General features: G+C 45.4%; 1 protein-coding gene across 1 annotated transcript; it reads right to left on the bottom strand.

Moving 5' to 3' along the window:
* Positions 1 to 2,907: 2,907 nt before the first annotated feature.
* LOC114681563 (cytochrome P450 2A8) lies at positions 2,908 to 12,415 on the bottom strand. The gene is made up of 9 exons (XM_028855112.2): positions 12,072 to 12,415; positions 11,737 to 11,899; positions 9,430 to 9,579; positions 8,576 to 8,736; positions 7,267 to 7,443; positions 5,802 to 5,943; positions 4,533 to 4,720; positions 3,825 to 3,966; positions 2,908 to 3,347 (listed from the first exon to the last, which is right to left on the bottom strand). The coding sequence occupies exons 1-9, from the start codon at positions 12,249 to 12,251 to the stop codon at positions 3,166 to 3,168; spliced, it is 1,485 nt and encodes a 494-aa protein (XP_028710945.1). The 5' UTR covers positions 12,252 to 12,415; the 3' UTR covers positions 2,908 to 3,165.
* Between the last annotated feature and the right edge of the window lie 10,913 nt (positions 12,416 to 23,328).

The following is a 23,328-nucleotide window of genomic DNA, read 5'->3' as shown; positions in this document are numbered from 1 at the left end:
CTGAGGGCCATGTTGATGTCTGTGGTTGTGTTACCACTGAATTTCATGCATGTATGTGATCTGCACTGCTGCCTAGGACCATTGTTGATGTCTGTGGGCCATGCTGCCATTGAGAGCCACGCTGATGTCTGTGATCCAGGCTGCTGCCAAGGTCCATGTCTGGGTCCATAGTCCTACTGCTGCTGGGGGCCATGTTGACGTCTGTGGCCCACAGTACCACCAATGGTCAGGTGGATGTCCATGGTCTGTGATGCTGCCTGAATCCATGTTGATGTCCATGGGTCAGGCTACCACTGGAGACCGTATTGATGTCCTTGGCCTGTGCTGCTGCTGAAAGCTGCGATGGTGTCCGGGGCCCATGAGGTGGCAGAGGGCCATGCTGATGTCCATGGTCTGTACGGCTACCAGAGACCATGCTGAGGTCTGTGGCATGTGCTGACACTGTGTGAATGTCTGTGGTCTGTGTTGTCACCAGAAACCATGTGAAGTCCATAATCCATGCTCACCCTGACTATAAAGGACAAAGAAGCTAGTTTTACAGTGGTATCGAAGACTGCAGACTCATAGTTGAAAAAGAGGAACATAGAAACCTTCTGTGACAACCCCTATACCTACCATATCCCACCCTCCCCAATCCCCCAAAAAGTAATAGCCTAAACAGAAAGCCACTGAAGATCTTGGCTATAGAGAAGCATACAGTAGCAAACATGGGTGTCTTGTGTGTTCCTTTTAATCTCATCAGCTAATCATTGTCTTTTTATTGGTGATTTGATACCATTTTCCCCCAAATTCCACTGGAATGGCTGATGAGGCTTCTCTTTTTCTCTTTATTAAGTATTATACTTTTTCTTCATGCATTTTGGTGGATATAGTGAGGTTGACAGAAGGAAATGGGAGGTCACTTATATTTAAGGTTGTTTTTGACAGGGAATTGCTAAATTTTGTAATTTTGTTAGTTTCACTTTCTTCCTTATTGATATCATGTTAAAGATAATGGATTACTCTGTTCATCTATTCTCTAATGAAATTTATTCTGCCCTGGGCTCTTATGGTTAAGATTTTCTTCCTCATCTCTATGTGACATCCCTGTAAGTATCTTTTGTAATGCTGACTGGGCAATTTTGAAGAACCTAGCTTGTCTGTTTTCACATGTCTTTGGTTCATCTTCATTTTAAAGGATATTATTGCTGGGTATAACAATCATGTTAGGCTTTCGTTTCATGCTCCCTGGATTTTAGGGCTGTGGATGAGGAATCTGGTGTTCTGATGTGTTTACCTTTCTAGGTGAGTTGGAGTTTCTTCCTTATGGCATTTAATATTGTTTCTTTGTTTTGTGCTTTTGACATCTTAACCATAATATGTTGTGGGCAATTTCTTCTCTGATCATGTGTGTTAGAGTTTCAAATGTTTCTGATGTTTGGAAACATTTGGGGAATTTTCTTGTGTAATTTTGTTGACAGAATCTTTATACTTTCGGCTTTTATCTCAACTCCTTTCTATATCCTTGGACTATTGGAATATTGAATATCTCAGAATTATTGCAAGTGTAGGTCATGCTCATTCTTTTCTTTATTGATGTTTGAATACAACATTTTTAGATTTATTTGCTTTTATTTATATGTATATGAGTGTTTTGCCCGCATGTGTGTAAGGGCAATGCATACATGCCTAGTGCCTGAAGAAGCTAGGAAAGGACATTGGATGTCCTGGAACTGAAGTTACAGGAGGTTATGAGTCACCATGGGGCCTCTGAGAATTAACCCAGGTCCTCTACAAGAGCTGCTCTTAACTTCAGCCATCACTCCAGCTCGGAAGATAATATTTTCTCAACCTTGCCCTGCAGCCCTGATATTCTCCCTTCTCCTTGGTCCAGTGTATTACTGATTATTTCCACGGTGCTTTTTCATTTGCTTTTGTTTCACTGAGTTTTTCATTCCCAAATCTTTATCATGTTTTTTCATTCTAAATTTCCTTGCTGAACTTCTTTTCCACCTTGCTGTCTTTTTCATCCTTTTTCATTTGCTTTTGTTTCACTGAGTTTTTCATTCCCAAATCTTTATCATGTTTTTTCATTCTAAATTTCCTTGCTGAACTTCTTTTCCACCTTGCTGTCTTTTTCATCCATATTGCTAATTCCTCAGGTGTTCTTACCATCTTCTCTCCTGTGTGGATGACTCTCCTCCCCAGGTCCTAGACTGATTTCCTTAGCGCATTCATCCAGCATATCCTTTTTGAGGTCATTGATCATTTTTGCTAGAAAACTTTTGAGATCCTCATCTGACCTTTCACCCATTTCCATATCTTCAGCGGGACCAATCCTGCTGTTTCCTGTGTGTCTAGGCCGCAGTTAAATGAGTCCTCTGCTTTCCCTCCTACTGCTGGGGAGCCAAATGGCTGGCACTGTTTTCAGCTCAGCCTTCTGGTTCGGGTGCATCATCCTTCAGTCTTTCTGTGCTTTCAGCTACCCTATAATGCCTGTGGACTTCCAAAGCTAAAGCTTTTCCTCTCTTTGTCTCCCTTTGGAATGGAGTCTACAGTTTTCTCATCCTTACTGGTCTTCAACAGACCACACAAAAATACTTCTAGTCAACTATCCTACCTAAAAGTTCTTTTTATTGTTTTTTTTTTAAATCTTTGAGTCAGAATCTCACAATCTAGCACTAACTGGCCTATAACTCACAACATAGGCCAGGCTAGCCTTACATGGCAGCAATTGCCCTGTTTTGTAATGCTCAAGTAATGGAATTAGCATGAGTGAGCCCTAGCCAGGCCAGTAACTTGAACATTCTAAACCTCAGTCTTGTCATCTGTAGGACAGACATGAATACAGTTCCCTTTCCCATGTGGGTTCCTGAGGACTAAGACAGCAGACAGTATATTGCTTTTCCTATGAAATTCACACCGAACTCTTGTGCAATCAACAATAGCTTTAATTATTACAATCAGTGTTCAGATACTAGGGACAGTCTCTCATCCCACCTTTGAAGAACCTGTCTTCAGGAAGGTGAGCACTCTACTCAGTTGTTCTCTGGGTGTAACACATCAAGCCCCAGATTTCCCTCTAATTTTCATGCTGTCCTTTAGCCCCACCCCCATTGGACCCACCCCATTAGCCCCTCCCTCTTTCTGGACATGCTCACTGTCTCCACCCAGCAGGGTTCCTGCTCAGCGAGGCAGGAAGCTCATTGTGAATCTTCGAGGGATTGTGCCAAAGCCGACATATTGTGGGGACACGTCTATGTCTTGGGGTGCCTGTGGAGACTTGAAGTGGAAGTTCTGCATAATGGTTGTGAAGAAGATGAAGAGCTCCATCTTAGCCAGGTTTTCTCCAAAACAGTATCGCTTTCCTGGAGAAGAGAAGAGGTAGAGGGTGGAAGTGAAGCCAATTGTCATGTCACCTCACCCTATGCCAGGCCAGCAGCTGGATTCCCCAAGGAGAAGGACCTGCAGCACTGTAGTCTGAAGGATGGCTCTGAGTCTCTGTACCCCTTGTACATGGGGGGGAGGTGACCCATGACAAGCTGGCACAATGAGAAGTCTAAATGCCCCTCCAACTAATAGACTCTCAAGTATGGCTGCTCTGCTATCACCTACTAAATCTTGTCTGTATGACTCAGACTCAGCCTGAGCCTCGATTTTTCCTATCTCTGAGAGGGGTTTGATCATGCCTCTCCTTTGGCCTGAGTCCACAAGGAAATTGCATTTGGTTGGCTGGAAGGCAGACTCCAACAGTAAATTCCAAACTGGAGACAGGTCCAACACTACACTTCAGAGAGAGGAGCCAGGAAGTGTTAGCCCTGGGGGTATGAACAGGGCCCTCTTACCAATGGAAAAGGGCACAAAAGCATTGCTCTTCTTAAACTGCCCCTTGTCATCCAGAAAGTGCTGGGGGTCAAAGTCATTGGGATTGGCGAAGAACTGGGGGTCCTTCAGCACAGAACTCAGTATGGGCAAAACATCCGTGCCCTGAAAGAGAGGAGCCATGGAGACTGATGAGGCTGGATGAGAGATGAGCATCCTCAGAGCTCACAGGATTGGAAGGAAGAGGAGAAAGTTGAGGGAGAAGCATCAGGGAATGTGAGGTTAACATCCCTGGGACAGGTTCTCTTGGAGAAGTGGCAGTTGGTGCTTTCTAAGATCATTGGAGCGACACAGACTCTGTGTCTCCTGGGACAGGTTGTTGGGGAATGAGCAAACTCGTGCCTATCAATTTAGGAGGTCCTGGGACTGTTCACACTCCCGGACACAGAGGGTTTGGGATGCTTAGGGATTGTATGCCTTGGCAGAATGCTTAGAGGATAAGAGACTCTTCAGCATAAGAAACAAGTTCTAGAGAAATGGGCTCATGTTCCTTACAACAGGAGTTTGCTAAACATAGGTTTGATCCCTGGACAATCTGAGGGAGACTCAGGATCCAGGGGACTCTGAGCAGCTCGGCTGAAAGGGCATGATGAGGGAGCAAATGTTTGTTTGAGAAGGAAGGACAGTGAGGAATATTCCTGAACGTTCCTTCAGGCTGGGCAGAGCAGCACCTTGGGGATGAAGAAGTCCCGAAACTTGATGTCCTTGGTGGTGCTACGAGGTACACCTAAAGGAATTACGTCTACAAATCTCTGGATCTCATGGATCACAGCCTCGGTGTAGGGCATCTTCAAATGGTCCTCGTACTTGGGCGGCCGGTTCCTGCCAATCACCTGGTCAATTTCCTCATGCATCTTAGCTGAGAAGAGAAGATAAGCTTATGTGTCTAAAATATAGAATATAGATTAAATATGCAAATCCAAATGGTAATGTGGAATTATGGGTGGCGTCTTGTAGATCATTTGCAGTAGATGTTGGCCATATTTGGTGCTGGAGTAGGGTTCCATTAACCTTCTTGGGCCAGAATCACATGCATTTGCAAAAAGAGACTTAGAGAATGACCCAAGAAGAACAGATAAGGGACCTTGTATGATGGAGAGTAGTTTACAAATTGGTTCAGACCTTCACCATGTTTAAAACAGCTAGTGAGACTTGGCTTAAGATGAGTAGTTTGCAGGGACAGACTAGCACCCCAGGATCCCCACTGATGCTGCGCTCCAGACATACCCTGCTCTAAACAAGGCAACCAGTCAAATGCATCCCAATGACCTGGAACATCACTATAGCAACATCGTTGAACATAACCCAGAACTAGAGCCAGTGGACCAATCCAGCCTGAGCAGGTCTTAGGTGCATGCTGAGTAAAGCAAATTGTATCTTTGAGTGAACTTTTAGGGAAAATGACCCATTTACCATCTTATGCCTGCATGTGATTGGACATGCCCATGATTAACACTACATGCACTGTGGGAAACGACATGCCTAATTAACAGAGGCTTACATAACTCAAGCCTATCAATCAAAACACAAAACTACCCACACCCTACCCCTACCAATCAACTCTTCCTCTTCTTGAACCCACAAAGGGAAACCCTAGACAATAACCAAGGCTCCTCCTCAGCGAATCCTGCTCAGCCCACTGCTCCTCTGCAGTGTAGCTATTCATTTTGCTTTCCCCTTGAATTGGAAAATTCCCTCAAGGCTTTGCCATTTGTTGTACTTCTTCAGAAGAAGATGGTAAGAACCTGGAGAAGCTGGTCAGATGGTGATCGGCACTAACAAGTGGTTGTCTATCACATCAGTCTTTCTCCTTTCTCTGCATAACAGAGACTTTCTGAGGACCCAGAGATCTGGGAGAGCTGGGGTTAGGGTAGCCCATTTCTGGAACATTGTGGGGCGGGGGTATGCGACCTCCACTTTCCTGTGCTCGGTAGCCTTACCTGCAATGTGAGGGTTCTTCATGAGGAGCAGGAAGCCATAACGCATGGTTGTGCTGACAGTCTCTGTGCCCCCGAAGAAAAGGTTCAGTGTGGTCGACAACAGGTTCCTCATGTGAAACTGAGTTTGGGGGTTCTTCTTCTCCTACAGGGAGAAGAGCATTTATGATGAGTCCGTTATCACTCCTTGGGGAACTACTGGAGGTTTCCCTTGGATTCACTTATCTTGGTTAAGATTAAGGTGGGAAGAGAGACCCTGATCAACCAGCTCTCCCCAGGTGATGGTTCTTCCCAAGAACTTCTTCCTTGGTCTTTCCCTGGGTGAATCTCTGTCCTTTTGCTATCAACTTAGTTGGAAGTTGATTAAATAGTAATGATGTTTTTAAAAAGAGGAGAGAAAGAGGAGGAGGTAAGAAAGGGGAGAGAAAGAGAGGATAGAGACAAAGGGGTGATGAAACTTAGGAGCAGTTCCTATGAGATGGAGAATCAAAATTTGGAGTGGAAGCATCTTACTCCTTCTCAAGTGTGTGTGTGTGTGTGTGTGTGTGTGTGTGTGTGTGTGTGTGTGTGCGCACACACTCATTATTTTAGGGTACATATGTGCATGTGGATGTCCATACCCATGAATATACATGAGGCAACCAGAGGAGACCATTGGGTATCTTCTCTCATTTTCTGCCTTGTTCCTTTGAGACAGGGGTCTGGCATTGAACCTGGCTGACTGTCCAGCAACCTTTTGAGATCCACATGTCTCCACCCTCCAATGCTGAGATAGCAGGCACCCATGGCCATGTATGGCTCCTCACGTGGGTTCTGGTGGTTCAAAACCGGGTCCTCACACCTATGCCGTGAGCACTCTTAGCCCCTGAACCTCTCTCCAGCCTCACTTTCCATCCTTGGAAATACAGATTACATAAATCCTCATTTTATTTCTTAAAGATGGGGAATGGACATACAGGTGAACATGAGGCCCCTCTGTGATCACATTGTGAAGCCAGGTCACCTATCCCCATGGGTATCTGAGGACCAGGGTAGGAGAGATTGGAGACAATGCTGGTTAAAGGAAGGACCCTGCCTTGGAGCCACAGAGACCAGGTTTCAGCCAGAGCCCTCTGCTCCCTGCTGCCTGACCCCAGACAAGCAGCCTAGTGTCTCTGGGTTGCATTTTCCTAATTCTAGACCTAGGTGCAGAGTGGAATGTGCTCCCGAGCCAGTGTTGGTTCTAAGTGGGTGAACATTGTCAAACACTGAAAACCAGCGCCTGGCACCTGGTGGCGCTGTGGGGGTGGCTGGTGTGCATGTTTGCACAGGCTTGTCCTCTCATAAGGGCTCAGTAGCTGGGTGAGTGGCCTTAATCATGATGAGAGGGGTGAGGATTACTATGCTGGGAGCTAACGTGCATGATCCTCTGCTCCTGCCCCACCCAACCCCAGGCTTTGAACCATCCACCAACAGCTACTGGGAGCACCTCCTGCATGCGGATGAGGAAGGAGTCGATGAAGTCCCGGGGGGAATTGGGATCCAAGGTGCGCTGGTTCCGTTCCACCTTCCTGGCTATGAAGTCCTCCAGCCCCTGTATCTCCTTGTAGGCCCGCTGCTGGGGTCCTGGCAGGTGCTTCATCACTGAATAGAACATCTCAAAAAGCTGGGATGGGAGAGAGGAAACAGTGGGAGGACAGCTGTCAGCATCAGGACCCAAGGGAATGGGATCTGAGAAGGAGCAGAGAAGGCTTCAAAACCTTCCTCTGCTTCCTAGGTATTTAGTTGCTGGTTGAAGGGACCCACATGATTATGTTTCCATGTGGGTTTATCCACAAATTTGGGTAAGATGGACGGGGGCATATCTGCAGCATCAGTTATTAGGGTAAAAACCGATAAAGGCAGAAACCCATGTACGTATTCAGCCGAGGTTGGATGGAAAGACATCTTGGTGTGTCATTGTTGGGTGGGTCTGTTGTGGCAACCCCCAAGTGGCTAGGCACTCAGAAAGGCCAAGCTGGCACAGCTTTCCAGATAACTGTTTGCATTTGAGTTGTGGGTTGCTATGCATGTGTCTAAGTATTAAGTGAGGTTGTTTGCCAGTGTCACAGTGGAGAGCACTTGGGTGTAAGTGTTTGAGTGTTCAAGTGCATTGCCTAGAGTACTCTCGTGAGATTCACTGAATGGCCCTGGCTGGAAAACATGTCTGTGAGTGTGTGTAGTTAACCTATCCAGGTCATTGTGTGTTTGGAGTCTCAGCTGAGGCACCTGTTCAGATTTTCACTTATCTATGTGGACTGAACAGGTAACCCTTGTATGAATATTTTTAAAAGCATTTGTGATGCTTACTTTAATTATGTGTATGTGTCTCTGCATAGGTGTGTGTACATGATTGCAGGTACTAAAGATGTTGGATCCCCTGGAGCTGGAGTTTAGGCTGTTGTAAGCTACTTAAAGTGAGTGGTAGGATATAAATTTAGGTCCATTTCTCTGTGTGTGAAGTCATCCAGAAGGGCTCAATAGTAGCCACTGTCAGAGGTTACGGTAACTGGATGGATGGAAGGGCTGTGTCTAGTTGCACGCTCTGATTTGGTTGGCATCTATTGAGATGACCAGTTGCCATGGGGATTCCGTATTGGTACCTTTCTTAGGATTTTATCTCATTATTTAGCTGTCCAAGATGGGAGCGTATTTGAGATCATGTCCAGAGAAGCATGTCTGATGGAGGCACTGGTGGCCATGCCAGGATTCTGCGGGAGGATTTCATAGGGGCTCCAGCTGAGGCTTGAAGTGGTTACCTGTCCAGTTGAAGTAGCTGTGAACTGGAAACTCCGCATCATCATGCCCAACAGCGACAGGAATTCTTTGTTGTCGTACTCAAAGCGGTCCCCAAACACAATGGAACTGATGATATTAGAGACGGTTCGGCTCATGTAGAAGGTGGGATCTATGTTAGCACCTGGGAGTCAGGCCAGAGTTGAAAGGGAGGAGGTTGGAGGAGCAGGGCTCAGCTGACGGCAGTGTTAGCACCAGAGATTGGGTGCCTTCCCCAAAGTTCCCACTGTCCGTCTCAACACGTGACTGTGGTGATATTTTATTTGTGCTGAAATGTGGTGATATTTTAATTTGTGCTTTAATAAATAAAGCTTGCCTGGAGATCAGAGGGAAAAGGCCAGCCATTATAAATAAACAAAGTCAGGCAGCGGTAGCACACGCCCTTAATCCTATCACTTGGCAGACAAGATCTCTGTGTGTTCAAGGCCACACTGGAAACAGAGCCAGTTGTGGTGGCACAGGCCTTAATTCCAACACTAGTTAACCATGGAGGTATGGAAGTCTGTACAGACAGACAGAAAGTGTCAGAGCTGGGCAGGAAGAGGAAGTGATGTAGCTGGATCAGATGGCAGAAGCAAATCAGAACAGCGAGGCATATGTGCGTGTGTAGACAGGAAGTAACGCGCATTTGGAAGCTGCTGAGTTGGTGAGGTGAGATTGGCTGGCGGCTTTCCCTATTTCCCTGATCTCTCTATGGCTTTCACCCCTATATTTGGCTCCGTGTTTTTTATTTAATAAGACCATTTAGAAATTCATCTACACATGACTCTTCAGAATCTGCTGTTTCTCTTATGGACTCCGTGACCCTCCACCTTACCATTTGTGTCCCGAAAGGCCTGTATGAGGAAGCCCGCCTCCTCTATGATCCTCTCCTCGATGCCACGCTTGCCGAAGCCGAAGTCCCTCAGTGTGGAGATGGAGAAGCGCCTCAGTTGCTTGGACCGCTCCCCGGAGCTCAACAGCACACCTGGGGAGCCACACACCGGCACGGGAAGAGGTTAGAGAGGTATGTTTGGGCAATCTGGTCCCTCTGACAAATTCCTGGAGGGTGTGGGGTTGGGCAAAGGGCTGGAATGGGAGAGGTGGGTAAAAGGAAGAATGAGAAAGGCAGGGAGCTGGGAAACTTGAGAAAGATCCAAATTCAGAGTGAGTGTCAGAGACAGAGACACTGAGACAACAGTAAAAAGAAGTAAGAGGGGCTGGAGAGACTGCTCAGCAGTTAAGAGCACTTAGCTTCCAGCTAATCAGAGTTGGATTCCCTGGATCCATGTGTTAGCTCACAGAAGTCTGTAACTCCAGTTCCAGGGAATCTGATGCCCACTTCTAGCCTCCATGGGCACCAGGAAGGCACATGGTACAGGGACATCATGCAGGTAAAACAAATATAAAAAAATAAATAAAAACAATTATTAAACCAGGCGGCGGTGGCACACGCCTTTAATCCCAGAACTTAGGAGGCAGAGGCAGGTGGATCTCTGTGAGTTCGAGGCCAGCCTGGCTACACTGAGAAACCTTATCTCAAAAAACAAAACAAAATTATTAAATGTTTTTTAAAGAGAGAGTGAGAGGCTGTGTCAGGATAGATGGCAACACAGAGAGACAAGGAGAAAATCTAAAGGAAAGAAGGAAGAGGATCACAAGACATGAGATTTGGATGGATTTAAAAATCGTTGACTAAACTGGCTGTAGTGGTGTGCCCTTTACTCCCAACACTCTGGAGGTGGAGGCGGGTGGATCTGAGTTCGAGGCCAGCCTGGTCTACAGAGTGAGTTCCAGGACAGGCAGGGCGATTACACAGAGAAACCCTGTCTCAAAAAACAAAATAAAAATAAAAATTGTGACTGAACTAGATAAAATCTAAAAATCTAAAACTAGATTTTTAAAACTAGATAAAATCTAAAAAAAAAATCTAAACTGAACTAGATAAAGAGAAATATGGGGAGAGTCTAGAGACATGGGTCTCTAAAACAGACATCAAGTAAGATTTTCACAGAGGAAGAAGAAACGGAGGGGTTGCTGGAGAGCAAGCACATTGCTAAGAGTAACTAATTGAAAAGATTCTGGGATGAAGTTGAAACCTGAATTACGAAACAGGATTCCAGCAGGCATTAAGTTGATATCCCTGGGAGGCCTGTTCCTTTCCGAAGGAAAACAGAGGAGCAGTGGGTTTTGGGGGGTGTGGGGAGTGGGCTGGGAGGGAGGGAGGGAGGGAGGGAGGGGAGCATTTGTTGTTTGGCATGTATTGTATGAGAGAAGAATGAATATAAAAAGGGTTGGCATAGTCTGGGGCTGAAGGAATGGTTCAGAGGTTAGCAACTGCTGTTGCTAAGAACAGAGTTCAGTTCCACAAGCACCTGTAACTCTGGCTCCCTGACATCTGATGCCCTCTGCTGGCCCTCATAGACACAGGTATGTGTGCGCGCGCGCGCGCGCGCGCGCACAGACACACAGAGTTAAAAATAAAGCAAACCATTTTATTTAAAAACAAAAACAAACAGGCCAGAGAGTGACGGCGCATGTCTTTAATCCCAGAACTTGGGAGGTAGAGATAGATGAATCTTTGAGTTAGAGGCCAGCCTGGTCGACAGAGGGAGTTTCAGGACAGCCAAGGCTGTTACATAGAGAAACTCTGTCTCAAAAATAAAAAAAAAAAAAAATTTAAAAAAACAATTTTTCTTTAAGTCTGTAAGATCCGGGAAGGGATACCCAGGAAGAGAAATCAGCGAGACACTAACAGAAACACAGAAATGCAGGGAGAATAGGATGTAGAAATTCTTGTTTTTTTGTTTTTTTTTTTTTTCTTTTTTTTTCGAGACAGGGTTTCTCTGTGTAGCTTTGCGCCTTTCCTGGGACTCACTTGGTAGCCCAGGCTGGCCTCGAACTCACAGAGATCCGCCTGGCTCTGCCTCCCGAGTGCTGGGATTAAAGGCGTGCGCCACCACCGCCCGGCAAGGATGTAGAAATTCTAAAACAATTCAGAGGTACACAGAACAAATTAGCATTGAACAGGCAAATGGATCAAAGACCAGAGAAAGAGCTTGGAGTGTGTGCAGGTGAGTTGGGGAAGACTATGGAACCTGCAGCTACACATCTGTCTGGCCTAATCCCCCCACTGTCACCTCACCATAGCCTTTGAAGAACCAGTTCAGGAAAGCTTGCTGTCCTCGGCCACCGAATTCCTCAGCCTGGTCAATCAGAGCCTCCTTCACTGCGTCATACCCCCACAGTACCACAACAGGACGAGACCCCAGGTAGATAGTGAACACAGGACCATACTGCTCCCTGATCTGCGAGAGTGATGCGAGAAGTTAGTTATAGAAGTCATCCTTTGAACTGCCCATGTCCTGATGTCAGGTACTATGTCTGCATTCTGACCTAGTCAGTCTTCTGCCCTGGAAGCCCAGACACACCGAGCATGCTCCACACCCCAAACTCACCCCTCTCCCTGCCCAGTACTACCTTTGAAAGAGAGTCACGAAACTTCTCTGTGTCCAGTTCCAGGAGGTTCCCAATGAAGGGCAATGGGGTGGGTCCTGGAGGCATCTTCCCCAACAGTCTCCTCTGCCTCCACACAGACATTATGATCATGATGCTGAGGCAGGTCAGCACAGCCAGCAGGAGCATCCCTGAAGCCAGCATGGTGGCAAGTGAGAGGGACAGGTAGATGATGACCGGGGACAGTGAGCGTTTATACTCTAGGCTGAGGTGAGATTTTGGCTCCTGTTTAATAATTTTCTCCCAACTATTGCCTTGTCATGCAACTGCCTTGGTTGTGACACCAGCAGGAAAGAAGGAGGAGGTGTCAGCCTCTGGGCTGGTTTTCATGGAGTGGATTCTAGGAGAGGAGAAAGGATGCCAGGGTTGCGTAACGGAATGTGAGTGCGATTAGGAAACTTCCAGAAAGGAAGAGATACCTACATCTGCATGTAAAGCACCCAAAGAGAGTGTTGAGGGTCTCAACTAGAGAAAGTACTTCACAGACAGGGATTTGGGGTTTTAGAAAGAATCCAAGGGTTTGCATTTTGATTGCACAGGACATGCTTGCTGTAGAATTAGACACTTTTGTGAGAAGGCACTTAGGTTAACAGTATTAGGAGGGGAGATTCCAGGGTCACCATCTGAAGATGTGGGGTGAGTTGAAGATCCAGACCTGCGGGTGTGGAGTTCCTGGCAAGTGACATATATGGAATGTCCAGTAGAATCCTGCAGTCAGAACCTGGGTCCAAGTGTTCATCTTAGCTTTGATGCTGTACAGTCTCCCAGTACCAAGAGTTCTTTAAAAGGCCACATAGTGAGGCTATGATTGACACCGTATAACAATATAACCAATATTTTCCAAAGCCCACATGTGGGGGGAAAAGGGGGTTCAGGCTAGAGTCACATGTCTCTGGAACCTTACACAGAGTTGGAAGGAAGGCAGTGAAAGTTGCAGCTGGCAGAGGAGTTGACCTGGTCTTACAAAGCAGTGATACCAGCCTCCAACCGCCACAACTGCCCCCAAAGTTCCCAATTAGTTTTTAGTTAAATTAGATTGTAAAATTGCTCACACAATGGTCACAGTGACCGATTACCTTCAAAGTATGCTTATACCTATAGCTCTGGTTGCTCTCAGCCTTTCACCGAAGCCTCTTTTTACAGCAGAAAAAAAAAATCAGTGCAGAGACACTTAATTGGCCCAGGTGCGGGGAACAGAAGACGGAATGTCAGCCCTAAATATATGGGGCATCTTTACCAACCATAGTTGTGAACTCAGGAAATCCCTTCTCTTTGCTGGCCTCAGTGTCCCATGTGGCCGGATGGATGTTATTGGTTAGATAGTGAAGAGCATGATTGAAGCTGAGGTTAGGATCTTAATCTTATCCTGATGTTGTGATGTGACCCTGAAAAGGGGGCATTATTATCTGAGCCTTATGGGACCAGTGACAACATCTTTCACGCTATTTCAGTGGATCATGTACTAGTGAGGTCATGAAAGTTACCAACAACAACAGATGTGCTCAGTAAATGGCAGCTGTTTAATTTTGTAGCTAGTGGAGTTTACTAATGTGAAGCTGGCAGAGATTTTCTTCATGGTTTCCCCTGGCTTTCACCTCCTCTAGTCTAACTATCCCAAAGTCTCTCCTTTTGGGAGGTGAGAAAGGAAAGGAGGAATATTTCAAGAAGGACTCACTCTCTCATCCTCCCTCACTCAGCCAAGGCTGCTTTACTGCATTTGAGGGCAGGGAGCTTTCCCTCCCCATGGGAGACAGAAAGACAGAAAGGAAGATTGGACACCACAGGAATCAAGAGGGGAATTCAAGAGGAGGGAAGAAGACTAGCAGGTGTGGGGAAAGGGAGGACAGAGAAATGGAAGGCTATGGGGGTGAATATGGTAAATGTGTGATATGAAAGGCTTTGAGTCTTCATGAAACTAGAAACTATGTGCAGTTACTTATACCAACTCACAGGATATAAAGCTGAGGAGATATCGGCAGCTGACAGCTGCTGGGAAGGAGAGAGCTGTGTTCTCTAAGGGCTGGCTCTCTACATTGACCATGCTCCAGAGAATACCCACTCATCCAAGAGTATATGAGAAGCACCAAGTGAATGTGGGTGCCTTAGAGGTTAAGAACACTTGTGGCCCTAGGAGAGGACCTGGGTTCCACTCTCAGCATCCACATGGTGTCTCACAACTGTCTACAATCCTCTTCCAGGGGATCCAACTCCTTCTTGTGACCTCAGTGGGCACCAGGAATGTGCATGGTGTGTATTCATGCTTACAGGCAAAATACTCATCATATAAAACAATAGGATAAAAAGTGTTAAAAGAGGACACAGGGAGAGCTGAGTGGGTAGGAGAGCTGGTGTGGATCTAGGAGGAGTTTGGGAGAAAAGAATAAATAAGATAAACATATTTGAAATAATCAAAGAACCAATACAAATATATGCAGCCCAAAGAATATGAAGAAAAATAAAGACTGAGTATAAGAAGCAAATAATGATATCAACAGTGAAGCCCAGAGAGGTAGAGGGAGAAATAGAGACATGAACAGAGGCCAATGTTGGTAGACAGTTACTGACAAGAGTGGAGAGTCAGACGTGAGAGCATGAGATGAGCTGGCCATAGACATCAAGAGACTCGACAGACAGGAAATCAGAGATCTCCTCTTCCTCTCCTCTTCCTTGTCTTTCCCCCCCTTTCCCTTCACTCGTGCCTCCTCTCTGTCTCACTCTCTGTGTTCATCTTCTCTGTTTCCAACACTACATTTCTGATTCCACTTACTCTGCTGCTGCTCATGGGCAGTGCCCCTATGGCTGTCCATCCTGTGCCTCAAGCTTGGTGCCCAGAGCCCGGTGGAGCTTATGTTCAGGACCCAATAGGTGGTCTCACCCTGCCCCAAGTTCAGCATCTGAACAGCAGGGAACTGTCCAGGTCCCCAGTGGCTGAGCTCAGAGATGCAGCATGCAGACAACTGGGGCAGCCCAGGGATGAGTCCTCTACCTCCTTCATTTCTCCTGAGTTGGAGATGATGTCAGTGACAGATGAAGTCCTGAATAGAAACTCACTGATCACGCCTTCACAGCTCTCCAATAAGGCTATTGTTATCATCATCATCATCATCATTATTTTCTGAAGGCATGCAATGATGACATCTTCAACCCAGTGGACCACCAGCTTCTTTAGGTTGGAATTTGGCTCTTCATGGCGTGCGAATGCGTGGAACCCTCTCCATTGAAATTGGTAAATGATTCTGTGTTGAATCAACAAACAGTGAAAGATCCCGGGCTGGTTAATTGCGCCACAGCTATGAACCTTGGCAAAGGGGGGCCTTTCGTGACTGCCTTTTGGCAGACTCATAGTCTCTTTCAAAGGGTCCTTGGCCAGAAGGACTGAGCAGTGTTGGGATTTGGGCTGAGATGGTATTGACAGCCCTTACTTAGTGTGTCCTCTTGATCCAGAGTCAGAGAAAAGAAAGGACTTGAGAAAGGGTCCTCCAACCTTGGAGTTCTGGTCTACCCATCCAAGCTCCACTTTCCTTTCTTTATCTCTGGCTAGCGTGTCTGTCCTCTGACAGGCAGTCTGCACTGTCACGCAAACAACATGCTGCCAGAAGCAGTGACGCAGCTGACTTCATCCTGGAGAGCTCTCCTCCACGATGTCAAATTACTGGACATGTTTAAGTAAAGCCATGTGAGGTTTATATTTTGTAGAAAGCTCCATATTTCTGACACCTGCCATCTCAACTTATAGAAAACAGAGCTGAAATGTAAATGAAGAAGAAATATAAATGGAACAAGGCTCTTGGTGTCATTGAAATAAGGAGTGGGAGCTGGAGGGATGACTCAGTGGTTAAGAGAACCTTCTTTTTTTGCAGAGGACCAGAGTTAGTTCCCAGCACCCCAGGAGGGAACACAAACACCTATAACTCTGGTTTCAAGTGACTTCTTCTGGTCCCCTCAGCCACTGCATAGACAGGGTGCTCACACGGATAAGCAGGCACACACGTGCACATCAATTAAAGAATGAGTAAATAAATTTGAAATAAGACACATAAGAAGATAATAATATGATAATTTATGTGGCAACAAATTAAATAACATAAAGTAATAAACAAGATTTTAGAAATGTACAAAAAAAAACTAACTGATTCAGAAAGAAATTAAAATATCTGTACAGACCTATATTGAAAAGTAAAAATAACAATAACAAACAAGTCTATCTAAAAAAAATTGTCTAACTTGGTGATTTCAAAATTGAATGCCATCAAATATGTTTAGAAGCACAAACACCAACTCTTTTCCATTTTTCCAACTAATTCAAGAGGGATTATTTCCTAATTCATTCTAAATTTACAATCTCTAAAGAAAGTGGACTGAAAAACACTCAATAAACTACTAGGTGTTAAAATTTAGCACCATATAGAAGGGATTATACAGTTATATGACAACGTTATACAGATAATAACAACATTAAATTCATCCTGGGACCACAGGGATTGTTCTGTGAGAAACCCCAAAACAACTTGACCATACAGCTACCATGACAGGCTTAAAGGCCCAGACACAGCTTCTGGCAGACCCCACTCAGTGGGGCTTGCATCTAAGGAGAAATACCTGAGGCCCAAATACAGCTTCTGGCAGGTAACACCTGGACCCAGGAAAAGCCATGAGCTGACCCCACCCCCCACCCAGTGGGACTTACATCTAAGAGGAAATGCCTAACATTCCAAAACCCTATACAGCTAGACAAATGTCAGCCAATCAGGGTCCTGAACCCTGGAAGTCCCCTCACCTCAACCTCTGCTATGATAAAAAAAAAAACTCCACCCTGCTGGGGTCTTGAGGTCTCTGTTCTCAGAGAGAGAGAGAGAGAGAGAGTGAGCGAGAGCAAGTGAGAGTGAGAGAGCGCAAGTTCAGAGCTTGAAGATAATAAAGGCTCTTTGCTTTTACATTCGGGATTCAGTCTCCGTGGTGGTCTTTTGGGGGTCCCCTCAATCTGGGTATAACAGTTCAATGTGAGAAAATTAGTTGAGTGACAGAGTCAATATTAGAAGAAAACTCACACACTTCTCTTAGCTGATGAAGAAAAAGAATGTGGCAAACTCTAAAATTCTAATGGCGCTAGAGAGATGGCTCAGTCATTTGATTCACACCACCCATATAAAGGGTCACAACAGTTGGTTGTGATGGTTATGCCCTCTTGTGGTCTCTGTGGCACTGGACATGTATGTGGTGCACAGACATCATGAAGACAAAACACCCATGCACACAAAATAAGTAAATAAAAAATTTTAAAAATCTATTACATTTATGTTACCTAACATGTTGGTGAAGAATTTATCATAGTGTTCTCTTATAATCCTCCTATTTCAAATGTATTTACTTGTTTTTTTTATTTTTACTAATTTTCTCTCATATATTATGTCCTGTCCACAATTTCCCCTCCCTCCTCTCCTGCAAGCCCCTTCCCTAACTGTTCTCTCCCCCAGATCCACTCCTCCTCCATTTCCCTTCAGCAGGCCTCCCAGGGATCTCAAACAAACAAGTCACAGTAAGTTACAATAAGATTAGGCACATCCCTCATATCAAGGTTGGATGAGGCAACCCAATAGGAGAAAAAGGGTCCCAAGAGCAGGCAAAAGAGTCAGATACAGCCTGCTCCCTACTCCCACTGTTAGGAGTCCCACAAGAACACCAAGCTACACAACCATAACATATGTGTAGAGGACCTAGTGCAGACCCATACAGGCTCCCTGATTGTTACTTCAGTTTCTGTGAGCCCCTATGAGACCTCCTTAGTTGATCCTGTGATGCATGTTCTTATGGTGTCCTTGACCCCTCAAGCTCCTATAATCTTTTCTTCCCCTTTTCTTTGGGATTCCTCAAGCTCTGTCTAATGTTTAGCTGTGGGTCTCTGCATATGCTTCTCTCAGTTGTTGGGTGGAGCCTCTCTGATGATGCTAGGCTCCAGTCAACCAGTATAGCAGAATATCATTAGGAATCATTTTATTACCTGTTTGTTTGTTTCTTTGTTTGTTTGTTTGTTTGTTTGTTTGTTTTTTGCCAGTCATGTTTGGTTCTATCCTATGTCTCTTGGCTACCCCAGCCTTTGGTTCCTGGCCCTCCAGGCAGTGTCAGGTGTGGGTTCCCTCTCAAGGTAGCATGGGTCTCAAGCTGGACCAGTCTTTGGTTTGCCACTCTCACAAGTTCTACATCACCTATACCCCAGCACAAACTGCTGAGTGGTTAAGAGTGCCTACTTATTCTTTAATTGACATGCATGTGTGTGCCCACTTATCTGTCTGTGCACCATATGCATGCAGTGCCTGAGAAGGCCAGAAGAGGACTTCGTTCACTTGGAATTAGAGTTACAGATTGTTGTGAGCTGCCATATAGGTGTAGGGAGTCAACCCTGGTCCTCTGCAAGAACAGCAGGGGCTCTTAACTGCTGAGTCATCCCTCCAACCCCCACTTCTTATTTCCATGACTTCAAGCACAAAGTCCCATTTATAATTCTGATTCAATCCTTGATGTCTCAGCTCTGTTTTCCATCAGTTGAGCTGGCAGATGCCAATTCCATGGATCTTCTACACAATCAAAACTTCACACAGCACCATCTAAATAAAAACAATTGACATTTTAATGAGCTAAATATCATTCTCCACTGTTCTTTAATGAGCCAGGCATCATGACACACAACAGTGATCTCAGCACTCAGGAAGGTAACACAGAAGGATGTGACTTCAGGAGTTTGAGAGCAGTCTGAAAAAAAAAAAAAAGTGACACGGTATTTAAAAAAAAAAAAAATCCCAAAAAGTTGAACTTGCTTTGTTTTAGTGTATGTTTTCCCTGTGCAAAGATTTAAGCAAGACGACTCTCACGTTCCCATTCTCCTTCTCACATTACTTTCCCATGTGGTTTCTTCTACTATGCACACTGACTTACCCACTTCACAATGGGGGCATACATGAAAACATCCATGGCATACCATGAATATATTGAATTTTCATTTCTCCACCACAAAGGATATTTTAAGTTGGGGCTTTAAATTTCCAGACTGATCAATTTTTCAGTTTCCCTTGTTACTGATTTCTAGATTCACTCTTATGGCAAGAATTGATATTTCTATATTTTCAACACTTTCAAATGTATCACATCATTTTCTGTGAGCTTGCTTGAAGTCAAAAGTGGGGTTTATTCCCCATGCATTTGAGAAAGTGTATTCTGGACAAGGTCACTTTAGATGTGTGTGCTCTTGCAGCAGATCCCGGGAGGATGCAGGAGGAGAGCTCTCCAGGATGGAAGTCAACTGCGTCACCGCTTCTGGCAGCATGTTGTTTGCGTGACAGTGCAGACTGCCTGTCAGAGGATAGACACGATAGCCAGAGATAAAGAAAGGAAAGTGGAGCTTGGATGGGTAGACCAGAACTCCAAGGTTGGAGGACCCTTTCTCAAGTCCTTTCTTTTCTCTGACTCTGGATCAAGAGGACACACTAAGTAAGGGCTGGCAATACCATCTCAGCCCAAATCCCAACACTGCTCAGTCCTTCTGGCCAAGGACCCTTTGAAAGAGACTATGAGTCTGCCAAAAGGCAGTCACGAAAGGCCCCCCTTTGCCAAGGTTCATAGCTGTGGCGCAATTAACCAGCCCAGGGATCTTTCACTGTTTGTTGATTCAACACAGAATCATTTACCAATTCCAATGGAAAGTGTGCCGTAAAAACTAAATTCCAGTCCTAAAGAAATCAATGGTCCACTGGGTTGAAGATGTCATTGTAAAGTTCTGTCATTCTCAAATAGACTTCACAAGAAGTGAATGTTTGCACAGCTCTTATTGGAGAGCTGTGAAGGAGTGATCAGTGAGTCTCTATTCAGGACATCATCTGTCACTGACATCATCTCCAACTCAGGAGAAATGAAGGAGGTAGAGGACTCATCCCTGGGCTGCCCCAGTTGTCTGCATGCTGCATCTCTGAGCTCAGCCACTGGGGACCTGGACAGTTCCCTGCTGTTCAGATGCTGAACTTGGGGCAGGGTGAGACCACCTGTTGGGTCCTGAACATAAGCTTCACCGGGCTCTGGGCACCAAGCTTGAGGCACAGGATGGACAGCCATAGAGGCACTGCCTATGAGCAGCAGCAAAGTAAGTGGAATCAGAAACGCAGTGTTGGAAACAGAAGATGAACAAAGAGTGAGACAGAGAGGAGGCATGAGTGAAGGGAAAGGGGGGGAAAGATGAGGAAGAGGAGAGAAAGAGGAGATCTCTGATTTCCTGTCTGTAGAGTCTCTTGATGTCTATGGCCAGCTCATCTCAAGCTCTCACGTCTGACTCTCTACTCCTGTGTATGTCAGTAACTGTCTACCAACATCGGCCTCTGTTCATGTCTCTATTTCTCCCTCTACCTCTGTGGGCTTCACTGTTGATATCATTATTTGCTTCTTATACTCAGTCTTTATTTTTCTTCATATTCTTTGGGCTGCATATATTTGTATTGGTTCTTTGATTATTTCAAATATGTTTATCTTATTTATTCTTTTCTCCCAAACTCCTCCTAGATCCACACCAGCTCTCCTACCCATTCAGCTCTCCCTGTATCCTCTTTTAACACTTTTTATCCTATTGTTTTATATGATGAGTATTTTGCCTGTAAGCATGAATACACACCATGCACATTCCTGGTGCCCACTGAGGTCACAAGAAGGAGTTGGATCCCTGGAAGAGGATTGTAGACAGTTGTGAGACACCATGTGGATGCTGAGAGTGGAACCCAGGTCCTCTCCTAGGGCCACAAGTGTTCTTAACCTCTAAGGCACCCACATTCACTTGGTGCTTCTCATATACTCTTGGATGAGTGGGTATTCTCTGGAGCATGGTCAATGTAGAGAGCCAGCCCTTAGAGAACACAGTTCTCTCCTTCCCAGCAGCTGTCAGCTGCCGATATCTCCTCAGCTTTATATCCTGTGAGTTGGTGTAAGTAACTGCACATAGTTTCTAGTTTCATGAAGACTCAAAGCCTTTCATATCACACATTTACCATATTCACCCCCATAGCCTTCCATTTCTCTGTCCTCCCTTTCCCCACACCTGCTAGTCTTCTTCCCTCCTCTTGAATTCCCCTCTTGATTCCTGTGGTGTCCAATCTTCCTTTCTGTCTTTCTGTCTCCCATGGGGAGGGAAAGCTCCCTGCCCTCAAATGCAGTAAAGCAGCCTTGGCTGAGTGAGGGAGGATGAGAGAGTGAGTCCTTCTTGAAATATTCCTCCTCTCCTTTCTCACCTCCCAAAAGGAGAGACTTTGGGATAGTTAGACTAGAGGAAGTGAAAGCCAGGGGAGACCATGAAGAAAAATCTGTGCCAGCTTCATATTAGTAAACTCCACTAGCTACAAAATTAAACAGCTGCCATTTACTGAGCACATCTGTTGTTGTTGGTAACTTTCATGACCTCACTAGTACATGATCCACTGAAATAGCGTGAAAGATGTTGTCACTGGTCCCATAAGGCTCAGACAATAATGCCCCCTTTTCAGGGTCACATCACAACATCAGGATAAGATTAAGATCCTAACCTCAGCTTCAATCATGTTCTTCACTATCCATCCAATAACATCCATCTGGCCACATGGGACACTGAGGCCAGCAAAGAGAAGGGATTTCCTGAGTTCACAACTATCTCATCCTAGATGTGCCAGGACACTGCTGACCCAAACAGTCCCCTGTGTAAAGTGAGACAGTGGGCTGCCCACCCTTTGACATGGAAACCAGCAAGGCCAAGAGCACCTCTCTCTGTCTCCCAACTCTCTGCCCCCTCCTAATGCTGTGTCCTCCCTTGGAGGATCATGGGAGACAGTCCGGACCTTTGCTCCTGACACCAGCTGCTTCCTCCTTCTTATTCAAGAGGCCAGAGGAGACAGCAGGAGCCCAGGACAGGCAGCTCTCAGGCACTAGCCAGAGAGCAGCATTTGCTGGACCAGTACTTGCCACGTTGTACTTACTCAACCCCTCTCCACCCCAAACCCACAAACGGCTTCCGTGTCCTCTGCCTCTGCCCCTCCCTGCAAATCTCAGAGTCCAGAGGTCTAGAATACTTTCAACATCTAACACCGCTTGGCCTGCTAACCTGGCATGCCTCTGCTCTGAGTCTGCATGCAACTCTATTATCCGACCATCAGTGCTTCCTAAGCCCACAAGAGCTCCTCCAGGATAAGCTGAGAACAAATCTAACTATCACTAATTGCACATTCCACCTGATGCTCATGCTGGAAGATCTAGGAGCAAATTTGATCCTGTAACAGCCACCTTCTCACCCTCATAAATGCAACCTTCTGGACTCACACTCAACCCCAGTCTATACCAATAGTGAATCTTTCATGTTCTCTTGGCAGGACATCATTAATAACTTCTTGCTCATCATAGTGTACGCTCACTCTTCCTAACACACACACACACACACATACACACACACACACACACACACGCACATCAATCCCTCATCTTCTTCCTATTCTCTGTCTTGAGCTTAAGCCTTCAAAACCCAAGGTGTTTATGGTAGGGGAACAAGTAGTTATCATGTAATACTACTGCAAATGACAACAAGACTTGAAATTGGTGTAGTTTTATAATGGCCACTGTGTAGCTGGCATTAACCTGGACCAGGAAGCTTGCTCCTTGCTGGTTTTCAGAGTACTATAAGGTGCTCTACGGGCTGCTGGGGGTAAAAGGTCATCAGTAGTCTTATCTAGCTGTAAACTGTGCAGCTACAATAATGATTGGCCTAGCAAGATATTGGGGCAATGATGACATGAATGTTCTGGTGGTAACCAACTGTCTTCTAATTGAACTTAAGACACATTCTACAAGAGGGACACTATGCCTGGTACTACAGACCTAGCCAAAAATCTTTGTCTGGGAAGGCCAGGCAAGCTACTATGAATATTTTATTAAAGGTGCATTGTATAAAATCATTTCCCAAAATCTCATCCTTCTGCCCATAGATAAATACATCTCTTACCCCTCATCAGTGAAGTGTCTTCATGAATTAAATGGCAGTTAATACAGAGACTCTCATCTGGTGACAATAGAGTGTTCAGCTCTCACTGGGATATCTGCATCATACCCACACCCTTTCTCAAGGCTCAAAGAACACCCCAGAAGAAGAAGCAGAAATACTGTAAGAGTGAGAATTTGGAGAGGATATCTGCAAAAGAATAAATTCTGTACATAACAAGAACATTACACT

The sequence above is a fragment of the Peromyscus leucopus genome, chromosome 1, assembly GCF_004664715.2.
Source record: "Peromyscus leucopus breed LL Stock chromosome 1, UCI_PerLeu_2.1, whole genome shotgun sequence".
Taxonomy (NCBI): domain Eukaryota; kingdom Metazoa; phylum Chordata; class Mammalia; order Rodentia; family Cricetidae; genus Peromyscus; species Peromyscus leucopus.
This window is presented reverse-complemented; position numbering and strand designations above follow the sequence as displayed.